This window comes from Loxodonta africana, chromosome 2 (assembly GCF_030014295.1).
Source record: "Loxodonta africana isolate mLoxAfr1 chromosome 2, mLoxAfr1.hap2, whole genome shotgun sequence".
Classification (NCBI taxonomy): Eukaryota; Metazoa; Chordata; class Mammalia; order Proboscidea; family Elephantidae; genus Loxodonta; species Loxodonta africana.
Genome location: NC_087343.1, coordinates 227,538,375 through 227,556,521, shown reverse-complemented (window position 1 = coordinate 227,556,521; position 18,147 = coordinate 227,538,375). Strand labels below are relative to the sequence as shown.

The 18,147-nt window shown below is 44.0% G+C and overlaps 1 protein-coding gene across 2 annotated transcripts in view; it reads right to left on the bottom strand.

Annotated features, from left to right (window-relative positions):
• Positions 1–18,147, bottom strand: part of COL18A1 (collagen type XVIII alpha 1 chain) — a 136,922-nt gene that overhangs the window by 46,371 nt on the left and 72,404 nt on the right. For both annotated transcript variants that reach the window (XM_064279574.1, XM_064279573.1), the window contains one exon: positions 16,294–16,841. In XM_064279574.1, the coding sequence (XP_064135644.1) occupies positions 16,294–16,841 (548 nt within the window). The remainder of the gene's footprint in view (positions 1–16,293; positions 16,842–18,147) is intronic.

Below are 18,147 nucleotides of genomic sequence, written 5' to 3'. Positions count from 1 at the left end.
GGCACCTCCTTAACATGGATGGTAACCCTCCTTACATCTCAGCTTCAGAGGCATCAACACACCGATCACTTAGTTATATGTGGTACAGCTAAAACTACATGCTGAGGAAAATTCACAACCTTAACAATTTCATCACTGAACAATGTAGCTAAAAGAAACAAGTGTTCAACTAAAGGTACTCAGAGTCTGGACTGTTGACCCCACAAAAGCAGGGGCTGCTTTGTCCTGTTCCCAACCATATTCCAGCTCTGACTGCAGTGCCTGTTACAGACAAGGGATCAGGGAATCGTGGACTGTTTTTCTGAATAAACAAATGACTGAAGTTGAAAGAGAGCCACAAAAGAAACCCATAGTGGGAAGGAAGGTGGGCTGCACAAAGATAGAAGCAACTGAGTGAATGAATGAGGAAAGGGTACTTCCAACAGAGAGAAATCAACTCAAAAAATTAAAAAAAAAAAAAATGCAACTACGGAGCATTTGGAATTAAAAAAAAAAAGGCATACAACCCCTGAAATAGAGTTGAAAATAATATTTTAGGCAAAACACTGTAATAACAGGATGGAATGAATGATTCCCAGGAGATATGTATGACCAAATTTGACTCACGAAGAAGAAGAAACTTGAAAAATCCAGTAATGGTCAAGATTTTTTTTCCATGAACATAGATTATTTTTCACCAGGAGAAAAACAGAAAACATTCCGGTAGGATCCATCTGGACTTGCACTGGGCTGAGGGTCAAATTGCCACAGTATGGTCCTGAGTCTCTCACTAAGCAGATGTGTAGCATCAGGGTGGGATAAACCATCCTCATCTGGAGAGGATCACGGGAACAACCAGTTTCCTCCCAGCTCCCAAAGTTCTGTTACCGTTTCTGCCAAATCTTAGACACGTCCTCATCCCAAAGATGTCCTCTGCCCAAGGAGGTTAGAAACATCTTTCCCAAGGGTCTCAATTCAGAAGCTCTGAAAAAACTTGTGATAAACTGATTTTGTCCTTTTTTTCTACCAAACATGCTTTTCCTCTTGCCCAGCTGGAATCTGACTTAACATCCACAGAGAAAATTCCTGAAACCGTTAATCTGTGGAGCACAAAGAGCCAGATCTCTGTTTGATGAGTGAAACTAACTGGAACACAGGCATGCCCATGACCCGTGTGATGGTTAAGGTTGTGTGTTAACTTGGCTAGGCCATGATTCTCAGTGTATGTAATGTAATGTAGTTTGGCAGTTATGTAATGGTGTAATTTGTCAGTTGTGTAATGATGTAGTTATCCTCCATTTTGTGATATAATGTAATCACCTCCATGATTTGATCTGATGTGATCAGCCAATCAGTTGTAACAGGAGTTTCTTCAGGAGTGTGGCCTGTATGCAATATACATGGATATTCTGGCAAAGCTCATTGGCTTTTGCTTGCTCTGGATCCTGCATCTGGCTCATCATCATCCGACTTCTGGTTCTTAGGACTTGACCTAGTAGCTTACCTGCTGATCTTGGGATTCATCAGCCTCCACAGCCTGTGAGCCAACAGCCTGCTATTTTACCTGCCAATCTTGGGATTCTTCAGCCTTTGGAGTCTGTGAGCCAGCAGCCTACTGTCTGACCAATCTTGGGTTTGTCAGCCCCTGCAGCTACATAAGTCAGCAGACACCTCCAGCCTGATACTTGACCCACAGACTTGGGACTTACCAGCATCTACAACTGTGTGACTAATTTCCTTGAGATAAATCTCTCTCTCTTGATATATATACTTTACTGGTTTTGCTTCTCTATGTAACCCAGCCTAAGACAACTCAGGATGACAAGCAGGGCTCCAGCCCCTAGTCAATAACAGAGGATCTTAAACTCCCCCCACCCCCGGTTCCATCTTTTTAACCTTTAAAGAATTTGCTGGCAATTTTAAAAATCAGGGGTGTCTTCTCTAGGTCAGATTTAACCTCAAAAGCATTTTAAATATACCAATGGTTAAAGAAAAAAATGACAAAGCAAAAAGACAAATGACAAACTAGGAAATACTACTTGCTGCATACAAAAGAATCAATTTCCTTCATACATAAAGAGCTCTTATAAATCAATATGGTGTTGTTGAAGAATATCAAATATACTATGGACTGCCAGAAGAACAAACAAATCTCTCTTGGCAGAAGTACAGCCAGAATGCTCCTTAGAAGCAAAGGATGGTGAGACTTAGTCTTAAGTACTTTGTCCATGTTATCAGGAAGAACCAGTCCCTGCTGAAGGGCATTATGCTTGGTAAAGTAGAGGGTCAGCGAAAAAGAGGAAGAAGACCCTCAACGAGATAGACTGACAAAGTGTCTGCAACAATGGGTTCAAACATAGCAACAATTGTGAGGATGGCACATGACCGGGCAGTGTTTCGTTCTGATGTACATAGGGCTGCTATGAGTTGGAACCAACTTGATGGTACCTAAAGACAACAATAAAAACATAAATCAATAATAAATGGTTGAACCCCATCAAAACAAAACTGCAGAACACATAAACAGACTATTTGCAAAAGAAGTAAAAATAGCCAATGAACACATGAAAAAATAGATGTTTGTCATCACTAATAATCCAGGAAATGCAAATTAAAACACCCAGTACCTTTCTCCTGTGTATCCAGCTGGCAAACATTTTTAAATAGATCACACCCAGCACTTAAGAGGTCTGGGAAAAAGCACCCCAGGCCTCCTAAGGGCTTGAATACAAGTAACCCTCCTCTCCTCATTGATCCTTACAATGCAGTTTCACACTCAACAAATCCATTCTCCTATTATCAAGAAGGTGCGTTTTATAACAAAGTATTAAAGATGTGCAGAGCTTATGAGAGACATCAGTCCAATCAGAAATGCCTGGGGAATCACAAATGGCCAGTAAACACCGCCTCTCACCAGATTAGACAACTTTCTTGGACTTCTTTCCAATTCAACATGTTTGAGGATCACAATAAAAACACAAAGAGGCCCATTTTGGTGTCAAAGTCCTGGCAGCTCCCAACCCTGAGAGTCAAAAGTCCCTGCCAAAGGCGAAAGGTCAGCTTTCAGAGCCCTGAGACACCAGAACTTGGGGAAACCTCAAACAAGCAGCACTTGTCTGGGATCATTAACTCAGTGTCTCCAGGGACAGAGATCTCCCTTGGCACTCAAACATACACACACACACAGGACCCTGTGTCTAGGCAGCTATCACAGGGTTTATAGCTGTGGGCGCACTCTAGCTGAGAGTGAGTGGCCTGTGAGTCAGCTCCAGCTGGGGGCCCAAATGCTGGCTCTGGGGTCGGGGCGGAGGCTGGGGCTCCAGAGAAAGACTCCAAAGAGATAGCATGGAGGCTGTGGGCTGCAAGAGAGCCTGCCCTGCCTCCAAGCCCTGCTTCCCATTATGTGAAATGAGACAAGCCCCAGGAGGGGCCACCTAGGAGACATGGGGGGGCACTGTCCCCCACTGGTGAAGCTCAGCCCGCACTTCCAAGGAGCCTTGGCTGCGTGCTCAACAGGCCCTGGACTGTTTGCTTTAAAATAGTGCCAAAAAATTACAAGTTTCACATTATGAAAGCAAAGAATTCTCTATTTCATAACACTTAAGGTCACCTTGTTAAATGTTTAAAATGTATGCACTCTGACAAATAATCCTTTAACTATATTATAAACTAACCTTTAAAAATAGCTTATTTGTTTGATATATTGTTTCTAGGTGACTAGGCCCACTGAAACCAGAAAGGCTTGGTTCATTATTCATTAACTTTCACTTAAAACTCAGAAAACAATCAAAATTAGTAAACAGATTCTGTTTTAAAAAAACTAATGAACATATGCTGTTTTCAAGATTGATGAAAATATCCTGTTTTCAAAACTTTAGGGGTCTTGTAACCAAGACTTACTAATCTTACGATGGACATGAATGTCAACCAATCAGAAATTTTGTGCAGAAGTTCTTGATAACTTTGTATATAAACATTTTAAGAATCCTAGCTAATTACAGCACTCATTCACTGGGTAAAAAATGTGTTGCCCAACTTTAAAATTGTCTATTAAACCTGCATAGCAATCTATTAATGGTGTCCTGAGCTGTTTAGGAAACCCTGGTGGCATAGTGGTTAAGAGCTCAGCTGCTAACCAAAAGGTCAGTGGTTCAAATCCACCAGGTGCTCCTTGGAAACTCTACAGGACAGTTCTACTCTGTCCTATAGGTTTGCTATGAGTCAGAATCGACTCGACAGCAACAGGTTTTTGAGCTGTTTATTTTTTAATCAGTTATTTGGTGTCAGAAGTGGGATCAGGAGAAGAAGACCCAACTGGCCTTATAATTGGTAAATGACCATGTTCCAGCAACCACAGAACCACTGATCTCCTGCCAAACCCATAGTCGGAGGGTAAATCTCTCCTGGATCTGAGCTCTGCTCCCTTTGCATCTTGAACTCCCATGTTTGTTGAAGCAACTCAGGCTAGACATGATTTGGGTTTGGAACCCATAAATCATCTTGATGAGCCATCCTTTTGTTCTAATTTCTGTGCCTTCAGACATCCATTTGACAGGGACCTCAGTCTAAGTATAGTTGTCTTAGAGATTCTAAGCATCCTTCTGTTTTAAATCTCCTTATCCTCTCCTTCCTAAAACCCCTGCTTCTTACATGTCTTCTCAGTAGGGGACCATGCAATGTGGGTTTTTGAGTAAGTAAATTGACTATACCAAAGACATCTTGAATTTGTAAGTGTCCGCTTTGGAGAGCTAGGCTCCCGTTTGCTTTGTCTTTCTTACTCTGGAGTCACATGTTGTAATTTCTTAGAAATGGATTAATTATACTGAAGATTAAATCTGTAGTGATCATTTCAAAGAACTTTTGTTTGATGTCTGAGTTTTGCTATTGGTTCCCATTTGTTTTATTCAAACATTCTCCTTGGACTAGGGCCAAGGAAAATTGGACTGGGTCCAAGTCATACTAGGGTACAGCAGAGGCCACAGGTAGTTTTTATTTGAATATCCTCCTTGGACTGGGTTCAAAGGAAACTGGACAGCCATAAAGAGTTTTGAAAATGGGTTCAGCCAAGTCCTAAGGGTCTAGGATCCTTCCATCTTGAAATTCTGAAAAGTGAATAAAATTTTGGACCTAAAACCTACTTTTTTTCCCTGTGTGTGTCGCTTTGTGCTGTTTAAGAGTGTGCTGTTGCCTAAAATTGTTGATTATCTCCACCTCAATTTTGTCCTGAGAGCTTGCCTTTGGTTTAGAGACAGCATTCTGTCTGGCAACAGTAATTATACCTAGAGGTATGCAGGCTTAAATAATTTTAAGATTTTTACATAACTTAAAATCTTGGCCTGATACTAAGTTAATTAATAGATATTCATTATAATTTAAGTTTATGTACTTTTTAAAATTTTTATATACCAAAGAGAGAATATATATACATTTGAAGCCTGCTAAAAAGTGTGCTCATTTTTTTGCCACATTAAAAACTCTAGTAAAAAAGTTATTTCTTGTGATTAAAACTAAGATTTATTTATAAATTTATAAGATTTAAAAAATTTTTGATATCAAATAGTATACAGAACCAAAATGTGGTTATCTCTCTGGCAAAACAACAAAGTTTTCTTTAACTACAGGAATGCTTTTAATAAAAGATTATAAAGTCTAACTTCATCTTTTGTGTAATCTGCCTAAAAGGCAAAGATACCATGTCTCATCAGAGGTTCCTGAGGATGTTCTTGATTTTTCAATATGTAGATGATTTGCTTTTATACTCTGATGTTCTCAATGACAGTCGATACCTTTTGCAACAATTAGATGAAAAGAGCCACAAGGTCTCCAAAGATAAATCACGGTTTTGTCTATCTCACATTCAATACCTAGGACGTGAACAAAGTGGACAAAAACAAGCCTTTTTACGTATATTCACGAATGAGAAGGTCAAGCCTGAGGGTGTTAACTCAAAAACACGGAAATAAATAGGAATCTATAGCCTGTTAAACTTTTCAACCGGATCCTATAGCCAAGGCCTTGCCCAGGTGCTTAAAAGCCATGGCTACAGCAGCAAAACTAGTAAATGCCTCCTCAGATAATGATGTTACAAAATCCTCTCACTCTGTAAAAACCCTCATACAAACACTGTAAACCACTTATGACTTACGCTGAAGGATGTTCACCCCTAGTACTAGAAATGATAACATACGACTAAGATAAAATTTTACAAAAATTGGCCTCCTGGGTTTTGAATAACACCAAACATAGACTGGCTGTCTTACATGAAAAAACTGCAGTCACAAGAAAGGTGGTGTTACAAAGTATCACTACTATAGCTCAAGGAGGTACCTGTGCTTTCGGTTGTTTATACACTGAATATATATTTGAAGCTTGTATATATACTCCTCATAATGAAGCTTCAGTGAATAATTTCCTCATACATTTACAGACACAATTACGTAGAATTGAACCTCTTGGAGATGATACTTGGTGGGCGGAGGTCAAGGAGTGGTTCTCTAGATGAAGAACCTGGTAGAAGAAATTACTATTTGATTATTATGTACTATAATTAGAGGAGTGCTTTATTACTTGTTCTTTGGTTGGTGTGGGTTTTACTTTCAATGTTTTACAAAATTGGGACATAAGGCTCTATTGACATTACGCCCCTCCCACGTAGGCTCAGGGACAATCACGGAAGAATGAGGTGCATAAGATTGTAAGAGCTAGGCAAGAAGGGGTGGATGAAGAAGACAATAAATAATACAAGATGAATCCTGTTCACAAAGGACTCTAGAAAAGAACCAGAGTTCCTGATGGAACAGTGACCTCAGCCAGGAAATAAAGCACACCAAACACCTGACTCCATGATGACGTCAATTAAAAAAAAAGTACAAAAACAGCCCTTGAGCCATGATGAAAGGTGACCTTATCAACATCTCCTCACTACCGACACTGCTGCAAAATCAAAAGACATTGAACCTTAGATTCACATCTTAGAAACCAAAGGGAAATGTTCTTCTCAGAACTTAACTACTATTTGAGATCAGTTTATAAGTATTAGTGGATGTTCTAATTACATTTACAGAGATGGTTATTATTTTTTGGAAAAAAACACTTTTTGTTCAGGTCTATTTCCTTTTAAAGATAAAGTATCTTTCAACCCACAAAAGAAAATGCTCACTTATTCCTCTTTGCTTCTCAGTACTGGTGAAAAATGTTTTCTAAATGGATCTAGAGTATGTGAACCAATCACTGATATAGGTTGTCACGGACTGAATTGTGTCCCCCCAGAACATCTGTCGACTTGGCTAGGTCATGATTCCCTTGTATGATTGTCTACCATTTTGTCATCTGATGTAATAAGATGGGTTAGCAGCAGTTATACTGATGAGGTTGACAAGATTACATAGTGTCTTAAGCCAATCTCTTTTGAGATATAAAAGAGAGAAGCAAGCAGAGAGACATAGGGACCTCATACCACCAAGAAAGCAGTGCTGGGAACAGAGTGCATCCTTTGGACCTGAGGTTCCTGCGCTGAGATGCTCCCAGACCAAGGGAAGACTGATGACAAGGGCTTTCTTCCAGAGCCGACACAGAAAGCCTTTGCCTGGAGGCAGCGCTCTGAATTCAGACTTCTAGCCTACTAGACTGTGAGAGAATAAACTTCTCTTTGTTAAAGCCATCCACTTGTGGTATTTCTGCTATAGCAGCAGTAGATGACTGAGACACAGGTAATAGTTAAATGTTTCCTTTTAGTATTTATTCCTCTTTAGCCTTGCCAGAACCTTGAGGAACTTTTCCTCTTGTGGCCTTAAAGGACATCATTTTGTGTGTGGTCACTATGTCTACAAAGTGCTGCTACCCAATTAGATCAGAACTGACTATCTGACTAACGGGGTACTTCAAATTTCCTTCTATTTTAAACCACCTTCTGGAGAAATCAGAAAGGTGAGAGCCACAACCCATTTAAGGATTGTGAAAAATCATCAAACATCCGATTTAACAGCTATCCAAAAAAAAAAAATCCCTTACTAAAGGAACTTGAATTGGTTGTTCCATGGTGGCCATAATCACAGGGATCACTGGAATAGACTTTGCTTATGTTGGACAAAAAATTATTAGAATACAATCAAGGTTAGAAGAGGTTGTCCTGGAACATGAAAGGTCTATTGATATTCTGAATGGTGTCATATATCCTTTGTCCACTAAAGTAATTTAAATGAGAGTAATGACTTTACAAAGCAGGTTGTTGTTGTTGCTCAGTGCCACCGAGTCAGTTCCGACCCACAGTGACCCTATGTACAACAGAATGAAACGCTGCCAAGTCCTGCGCCATCCTCACAATCGTTGCTATGTTTGAGCCCATTGTTGCAGCCACTGTGTCAATCCATCTCATTGAGAGTCTTCCCTTTTTTCACTAACCCTCTACATTACCAAGCATTAAGTCCTTCTCCAGGGACTGCTACCTCCTAGTAACATGTCCAAAGTACGTGAGATGAAGTCTTGCCATCCTCCGTTCTAAGGGGCATTCTGGCTATACTTCTTCCAAGACAGGTTTATTTGTTCTTCTGGCAGTCTGTGGTATATTCGGCGTTCTTCACTGTCTTAAGCTGAGTTCAAGAGACAAGCACAACCAGTGAAGTGTATATAGATAGACAGAGAGAGTGAGAGGGAGGGAGATTTATATCAAGGAATTCGCTCATGCAGTGGTAGAGTCTGGCAAGGCCCAAATCCATGGGTCAAGCATCAGGTTGGAGGCTTCTCCTGACTCATGTAGCTGTGGAGGCTAAAGAATCCAAAATCAGCAGGTAAAACAGCAGGCTGCTGGCTCAAATCCCAAGAACTGGAGGTCAGATTATGAGTTGAATGCAGGATCCAAAGCAGAGCAAACACCAGCGAGCTTTGCAAGAAAGTCCATAAACACTGGATGCAGGCTGCACCCCCAAGGAAAATCCCTTTCAATTGATTTGCTGCTCATAGTAGATCTCATCATGGAGGTGATTACATCATTACATAACTGCCAAATTACATAACTGCCAAACCACTGAGACTCATGGCCCTGGCAAGGTGACAAACAATCTTAACCACCACACTCGACCCCTTGTTAACTTGGCACCTATACACATCTCCTTAAACCATATACAATCTCTAAATACAGACAATTATAAAGCCATGCTTGCACCTAACATGATACAATACACCTACAACTGAAAATGCACTAGCTCTGTTTACATCTTATATTCGGTAAGTGAAGAAAAAAAATATTTGATGCACATATATAAGGAAGAAATACCTGTACAATTATAATCCTCGATTCTGCAACTGGTCACATGGTCAGGGTGGGTTTTTAGAACTACTTTCTTCCACCACCCATTCTGTATTCCCTTTACCAGCAGCAAGCACCTCAGCTGGTTGTGGCTCTTTGCCTGGTGGGGTGACCCAAACCTTCATTCCTCAAGGGTCTGGGCCATTAGTAGTATTGTCAAAATTGGGTCACTATAGTTTGCCATTGACTTTAATCATAGGGCATGGTAGTACTAAGAGATGCTCTACGGGATCTCCTGCATTCCAGACATACTCTTCTTCACCTCCATTACCACTATCAATCCAACTCCCTCTTGGTAGTCAGGATCAATCACCTCAGCCGATATGGTAACTCCCTTCATTGCCTGTTGGTTCAGAGGAGTCCAAAGTGGCCGGGTAGCATTCTTGACTTTCAGTTCAATGCAATCAGTGTTCTGTCTCCAGGTCAGAGCGTTCCTCCCTTTGGAACTAAGGACTCTAGACCAACAGAACATAGAGTTGCAGGGACAGGAAGCAAAAATTTTGTAAGTGGGTCACTAGAGGTAATAGTAAGTGGTACCACTCCCATTCCTACTGCTTCAGTCCTGGACCCATGACTCCTGGCTATGGGAGAAATAGCACCATATATTGGATGCTGGTTTACAGCATATATAGCCTCCTGGAGAACACTGCCTCAACCCTGCAAGGTATTGCCACTTAGCTGGTGCTGTAATTGTGTCTTTAGAAGGCCATTCCTTGTTCTATCAAGTCAGCTGCTTCAGGATGATGGAGAACATGGTAAAGCCAGCGAATTCCATGAGCATGGGCCCAATGCCATACTTCATTGGCTATGAAGTGAGTCCCTTCATCCAAGGCAATCCATGTGGGATACCATGACAATAGATAAGACATTCTGTAAGTCCACAGATGGTTGTTTTGGCAGAAGCATTGCGTGCAGGGAAGGCAAATCCATATCCAGAGTAAGCATCTATTCCAGTAAGAACTAAATGCTGCCCTTTCCACGATGGCAGCAGTCCAGTGTAATCTGCCACCAGGTTTCTGTCTGATCATCCCTAGGAATGGTGCCATATCGGAGACTCAGTGCTGGTCTCTGGTGCTCGCAGACTGGGGACTCAGCAGTGGCTGTGGCCAAGTTGGCCTTGCTGAGTGGAAGTCCATGTTGCTGAGCCTATGCATAACCTCCATTCCTGCCGCTATGGAAACTTTGTCCATGAGCCAACTGGGCAATGACGGGAGTGGTGGGGGAAGGAGGATGACTGTTTCCACAGAACATGTCATCCTATGCACTTGATTGTTACAATCCTCCTCTGCTAAGGTCACCCTTTGGTAAGCATTCATGTTGAGACACAAATATCTTCACTTCTTTGGCCCATTCAGAAAGGTCTATCCACATACCTCTTCCCTGCACCTCCTTCTCTCCAATTTTCTAATCATGTTTCTTTCAAGTCCCTGACCACCTAGCCAAACCATTGGCCACAACCCATAAATCAGTATGTAATCACATACCAGCCATTTCTCCTTCCAAGCAATGTGAACAACCAGGAGCACTTCTCCAAGTTCTGCCCACTGGGAGAATTTCTCTTCACCATTGTCCTTCAGGGAGGCCCCAGAAAGGGTCTATGGTGCTGTCACTGTTAACTTTCGAGTGGTACCTGTATATCACCCAGAACTATCTGTAAACCAGGCATGAGTTTTCTTCTCCTCAGTCAACTGATCATAAGGAATGCCCCATAAGGCCATAGGTGCAGACTGGGAGATGGGAGGTACTATGACAGGAGTGGAGACCATGGTCATTTGGGCCACATCTTCATGAAACTTCCTTGTGCCTTCAGGTTCTTATCAGGCCCAATCTCGTATATACCACTTCCATTTAATGATGGAGTGCTACCATGCATGTCCGACTTTATGGCTCTGTGGGTCAGCCAACACCCAGTTCATGACGGGTAGCTCAGGCTGCCTGGTGACTTGGTAGTCCAGGGTAAAATGTTCAGTCTCTACTGAGGCTCAGTAACAAGGCAAAAGCTGTCTCTGAAAATGAGAGCAGCTATCTGCAGAGGGTGGTAGGGCTTTGCTCCAAAATCATAAGGGTTTGTGCGGAGATTCTCCAACAAGTGATGCCAAAGATTCCAAGCAGCATCTCTATCTGCCACCGACACTTACAGAACTATTGGATCAGTCGGATCATATGGCCCAAGTGGGGGAACGGCTTGCATGGGAGCCTGAACCTGTTGCAGAGCCTTCTCTTATTCTGGGCCCCACTCAAAACTAGCAGCTTTTCGAGTCACTTGGTGAATAGGACAGAGTAGCACACCCAAATCAGGGATATGTTGCTCCCAAATCCAAAGTGGCCCACCAGGCATTGTGCCTCCTTTTAATTGCGATGAGTAAGGGCCAGATACCGTACATGATCCTTCGCTTTACAAGGAATATCTCGATATGCCTCGCACCACTTGACCCTTTCACTGAGGTCAAAGGTGCCTGAGTTTTTGATGGATTAATTTCCCACCCTCTAGCACACAAATGTTTTACCGATAAGTCCACAGTCATTGATACTTCTTCCTTACTTTGTGCAATCAACAGTGTAATGAACCAGTGGGATGGCTTGTGGAAGGGAAAGGTGATCACAAGGACCCTGCAGACTATATTATAACATAGGGCTGGAGCGCTGATATACCGCCGACGTAGGACACTGAAGGCATATTGCTGGCTTTGCCAGCTGATGGCAGGCTGCTTCTGGTGGTTCCTCTAAACAGATATGGAAAAAAATGCATTAGCTAGATCAACAGCTGCATACCAGGTACCAGGAGATGTATTAATTTGCTGAAGCAATGAAACCACATCTGGAACAGCACCTGCAATTGCAGTCACCACCTGGTTAAGTTTTCGCTAATCCACTGTCATTCTCCAAGAATTACACAGGCCAAATAGGCACATTGGATGGGGAGGTGGTGGGAATCATCACCCCTGTATTCTTCAAGTCCTTGATGGTGGCAGTAATCTCTGCAATCCCTTCAGGAATGCAGTATTGCTTTTTATTTACTACTTTCCAAGGTAGGGGCTGTTCTAATGGCCTCCACTTGTCTTTTCCTACCATAAAAGCCCTTACTCCACTTGTCAGGGATCCAGCGTGGAAGTTCTACCAGTTGCTGACTGTATCTATTCCAATTATGCATTCTGGAACTGGGGAAATCACTACAAGATGAGTTTGGGTACCCACTGGATCCACTGTGAGTTGAACCTGAGCTAAGACTCCATTAATAACCTGATCTCCATATAGACCCACTCTGACTGGTGGGCCACAGTGACATTTTGGGACTCCTGAAATTAGTGTCAGTTCAGAGCCAATATCCAGTAATCTCTAAAAAGTCTAATTATTTCCTTTTCCCCAACATACCCAGTGCCGTCAAGTCGATTCTGACTCATAGCGACCCTATAGGACAGACTAGAACTGCTCCATAGAGTTTCCAAGGAGCACCTGGTAGATTCGAACTGCCGACCCTTTGGTTAGCTGCTGTAGCACTTAACCACTATGCCACCAGGGTTTCCAATATACAGTCACTATCATAAAAAGATATAGATTCCTCGGGAGAAGGCTGGGAGAAAGATTAACAGTATAAATTTTTGGCACTGTAGTGGGGTTCTCCTTCAAGGGAACCTAGCTTTCCCTTCATTCAAGGGATTGTGAGTCTCTAAACTGGTTCAAGTCTGGGAATTGATGGAGGGGCTGTGACTCTCTATTTTGGTGATTTGAGTTAGACTGCTGTTCACTTGATCTAGAATTCTTCCACTTGTATAGATCAAGTAAATAGTAGATTTTCCATCTGTTTCACTCCTAGAGACACCATGACTAAGCAGCCAATGAAAAGAAAATACAAATCAGTCTATTCTGATTACTGCTTTGACTCCACTGTCCATACGGTAACCACACCCACCTTGTCTTTGTCAGTTGAGTGCTGCCACATGGGCCCTACAACCACAGGGTCCAATCAGCCCTATGGAGCTGGGTGTCTTAATTCAGTTCGGGCAGCTCCCACTGTCAAATCTGACTTATACAAAATAGCAATCACAGCAGTCTTCAAGGATGCTGAGGCTCCCTTCACAAATTCATTCCTCTCCATTGTGGTAAAAGGTGTGCCCTCTGGGTAGTCCATGTGTGGCTCTTTGGGTCTACCCCAATAAATCCACTCTAACATGCCAATTTCCCTAAGCTTTTGGATACCTTTTTCTACAGTATACCAAGGCAGGTCTAGTACTTCAACTTGATTTAGTGTAGGCCACCGTGAAATCCATGCTTTAGCGAACCAACCAAATAAACTACTAGATCCTTTCCTAACCTCTAGAGCTGAAACACTGAATGAAGAATCAGTGCTTAGTGGACCCATCAATAAACTCAGACTGATTCAACCTTATGTTCCTTGCACAATTATCCCATACCCTTAATAGCCATTCCCACATGTACTCCTCAGGTTTCTGTTTGTACATATTAGAAAAGTCAAGCAGTTTTTTTTGGAGTGTATGGATTACACCTCAACAAAAAGAAAACAAAAATCTTTACAACTGGATCAATAAGCAACCTCATAATAAACAGAGAAAATACTGGAACTGTCAAGGATTTCGTTTTACTTGGATCCACAATCAACGCCCATGGAAGCAGTTGTTAAGTTGATGTAGGTGCAGGGGCTGACAAGCCCAAGACCAGCAGGTCAGAAGGCAAGTTGCCAGCTCACAGGCTGCAGAGGCTGACAAATCCAAGATTGGCAGGTAAATTGGTAGGCTGCTGGCTCAAGTCCCAAGAACTGGAGGTCACAGGATGACAAGACAAATGCAGGATCCAGAGCAGAGCAAAAGCCAGTGAGCTTTGTCAGAAAGCCCATATATATTGGGAACAGGCCACACCCCCAAAGAAACTCCCTTTCAACTGCTTGGCTGCTCATAACAGATCTCATCATGGAAGTGATTACATTATATCAGACTCATGATGGAGATGATTACATCATTACACAACTGCCAAACTACAACATAACTGCCAAACCACTGAGAATCAGGGCCCAGCAAAGTTGACACACAATCTTAACCATCACATTCACCAACACCATAGTTCAAAGGAGTCAATTCTTCTTTGATCCTCCTTATTCTCTATCCAACTTTCACATGCATATGAGGTGACTGAAAATACCATGACTTGGGTCAGTCCTCAAAGTGAAATCGTTGCTTTTTAACACTTTAAAGAGGTCTTTTGCCACAGATATACCCAATGCGATATGTCATTTGATTTCTTAACAACTGCTTCCATGGGCGTTGATTGTGGATCCAAGTAAAATGAAATCCTTGACAGTTCCAGTATTTTCTCTGTTTATTATGAGGTTGCTTATTGACCCAGTTGTAAATATTTTTGTTTTCTTTTTGTTGAGGTGTAATCCATACTGAAGGCTGTAGTGTTTGATCGTTATCAGTAAGTGGTTCAAGTCCTCTTCACTTCCAGCAAGCAAGGTTGTGTCATCTGCATAACTCAGGCTGTTAATGAGTCTTCCTCCAATCTCAATGCCCTGTTCTTCTGCATATAGTCCAGCTTCTCAAATTATTTTCTTGGCACACAGATTGAATAAGTATGGTGAAAGGATACAACATTGACACATACCTTTCCTAATTTGAAACCACACAGTACCCCCTTGTTCTGTTTGAACAACTGCCTCTTGATCTATGTACAGGTTCCTCATGAGCACAATTAAGTGTTCTGGAGTTCTCTTCTTTGCAATGTTATTCATAATTTGTTACGATACACAGTTGTATGCCTTTGCATTGTCAACAAAGCACAGGTAAACATCTTTCTGGTTTTCTCTGCTTTTAGCCAAGACCCATCTGATGTCAGCAATGATATCTCTTGTTCCATGTCCTCTTCTGAATCTGGCTTGAATTTCTGGCAGTTCCCTATTGATGTACTGCTGCAATCATTTTTTAATTACCTAGGTGACTAGTCCCACTGAAGCCAGAAAGTCTGGTTTCATTATTCATTAACTTTTGCTTAAAACTCAGAAGACAATCTTGTCTTCAAGATTAATAAACATATTCTGTTTTCAAAACTAATGAACATATTTTGTTTTCAAGATTGATGAAAATACCCTGTTTTCAAAATTAGGGGTCTCGTAACCAAGAGTCACTGATCTTATGATTGTCTTGTAACTGTTTAGCAGTTATGTAAATGTGAACCAATCAGAAATTTTGTTCAAAAGTTCCTGATAACTTAGTACATAAGCATTTTAAGGCTCCTAACTAACAGTCAGGACTAACGGCATCCTGAGTTCTTTATTTTTTTAACAGCAGTAAGGAGTGCGGTCTTGGCATGGACCCAGAACCCCAGCTCAGCAGGGTTGGTGCTCTGTAGATGCTGGGGTACAGATGACGCATGTGACCTGCCTGTGGAAGGCCTGGGTCAGCTAAGAAGCTGCTGTCACCGTCTTGGCATTCTTAACATCTTTGAACAAGGACCATGTGTCCATTTTGCATGAGGCCCTGGATGTCTGTTTCTGCTCCCCTGGCAGACTTGGCCGGGAACTGGACCCTTGGTTCTCTGTGGGTAAACGATGGGCCTCTGGGTATACTGGCCATCCTAATGGGCTCTTTTGGGCTGTGCCCTAGGGTCTCAGAGAAACCGCCCTCCGCAGGAAACACCCTGTCCAGGAACAGCCCCAAGAGAGGCAGCCCCAGGGTACTTCCCTACCCCAACCCCGAAGTACACCCAATCCAGCCCTAGGTGCTCCCCAGCCCCATCCGTGGACACTCTTCACATCCCCAGCCTCAGAGTGCCCCCACCCAGTCCCCCAGCCTCAGTGCTGTATCCCACCCCGGCCCCAGGGCACCCCCACCCCATCCGCAGACACCCCTACACCATCTCCCAGGACGCCTCCATCACAGCCCCAGGGTGCCTCCACGGGGTTCCAGTGTGCCCTTATCCCAGCCTCAGGGCGCCCCCACGCCCGTCCCCCAGTCCCAGGGCTGTAACCTTGTCACACGGGCAGACTGCCTCTAGGTTACCTGGAACTTGTCGGGGTCGGCTCCTCCAGCCTGACCCACAAAGATGCCAGCACCAGGCTCCAGCTCCAGGCCCCCCGGGGACCTTTGGAAGGGCAGCCTCTGGAACTCCTCGCAGTCCACGTAGAGTGCCACAGTACTGCCATCCACGCTGAGCGCAAAGCGGGTCCACTGGCGGGCAAAGGATGGCAGGCGAAAGCTGGCGGCTGTGTGGGTGCGCCCTGCACCTGGCTCTGTGTACAGGAGCTGGATCTGCTGTTGCCGGTCCTGCACCTGTGAGAGCTTCACACCAACGTGAACCTCCGTCTGGGCCGCGTCTGTGATGGCAAATAGCACACCTGCACCCTCCGTGGCAGGCTTCACATGGAAGAGCAGGGAGAAGTCCCGGAAGAAGGGGCTGGGCACATGGTAGCGGGCCACCTGGCCACTGTTGGCGTCTGGACCGAAGACGTAGGCTGGGCCAATGTCGGGGTCCTCAATCTGGATGACCTGTGGGGGTGGGGGCTCCCCAAGGAGCTGTAGGAGCCCCACCTCTTCTGCACCGGCACTCTCTGTAAGAGGAGAGATATGGGTGAGGTCGAGGAACCGCTCGCTGCACCATGGGGAGACAGACAGGAGGGGGCAGGGAGGCTCAGGCACCCCTGCACCATGGAAAGACAGGTAGGAGCAGGGAGGGAGGCCAAGGCACCCCAGCACTGTGGGGAGACAGGAGGGGTGAGGGAGGCCGAGGCACCCTGGTACCGTGGGGAGACAGGCAGGCAGGGGAAAATCAAGTTGGGGAGGGCTCGCCAATGTGTCTTCTGGTCCCATCCGCACCCTTTGTGCAGAAAACCATACAGACATCTGGGATTGCATTGGGGTGGGGGCATGGCAACTACAGGTCACTCCACCCTAAAAGACCCTGGAGGAGCTTGCAGGCCGAAGGGAGACCCACAACATAGAGACTGTCACAGCTGGCGTGGTGGGGAGAGTAAGGAACTGCTCCTTCCCTCAACATGGCTGCAAGGCTCTGACGTCCCCCTCAGAGCAAGGGTGCTGCCACATGTGTGCTGGGGGTGCAGAGCGCACCCTGTCCCACACCAGCCTTTTAGCACCCCTCACACTGGCCTAGCTAGGGTATCCCTGCCCTAGGCACTCCCTTAAAGACATCGTCCCATTGCAAGAAAGAAAAAACAGCATCAGGCTGTTCACTGCAGTTTTATCTACATCAGGAGCCAACCTGGAAACAAATTAAATGCCTAAGTGACCAGTTAGGGCAGCATACATAGTCTTCTCTCTGCTTTAATTCACCACTGTGGTTTCTGCCTTCATGCTGACACCTGGTGTAAAGTGGAATCACAGGCACGCTCCCCCAGGATGCCTGGAGCTCCCTCTCTCCTAGCCCAGTCTCTTTGGGGAGGGGGATGCTGGCCCTGGGGCTGCTCCTGGGGCTCCTAGGGAGGGCCTTCTTCTGTGTGAGCACTCATGTCCCACTTCGGCACTAACAGAGTGCTATGATCACCCTAAATTGAACGGAGCTGCATGAAATGCCTGAAGTCCACTGCTATGGGTTTAATTGTGTCCCAAAAAGCTGTGTGGAAGTCCTGACCGCTGTACCTGTATGGTGAGATGGATCACTTTTTTTTATGGTTTTTCTTGCCATGGTCCTGTAACTCCCATCATATCATTGGGTGGGACTACGCAAATAAGGTGTTTGTGGCCCACCAAGGAGATCGAACTGCTTGCTAATAATGCAAATAAGATACATGACACTCTTGTGGGAGTTGGACCATGCAAACAAGGTGTATGGAGCCCTAACGAGGGGATTGGTCAGTTGTTCCATCCTGTTAGGCTTAAAATGAGCCATCCCAGAGGTGG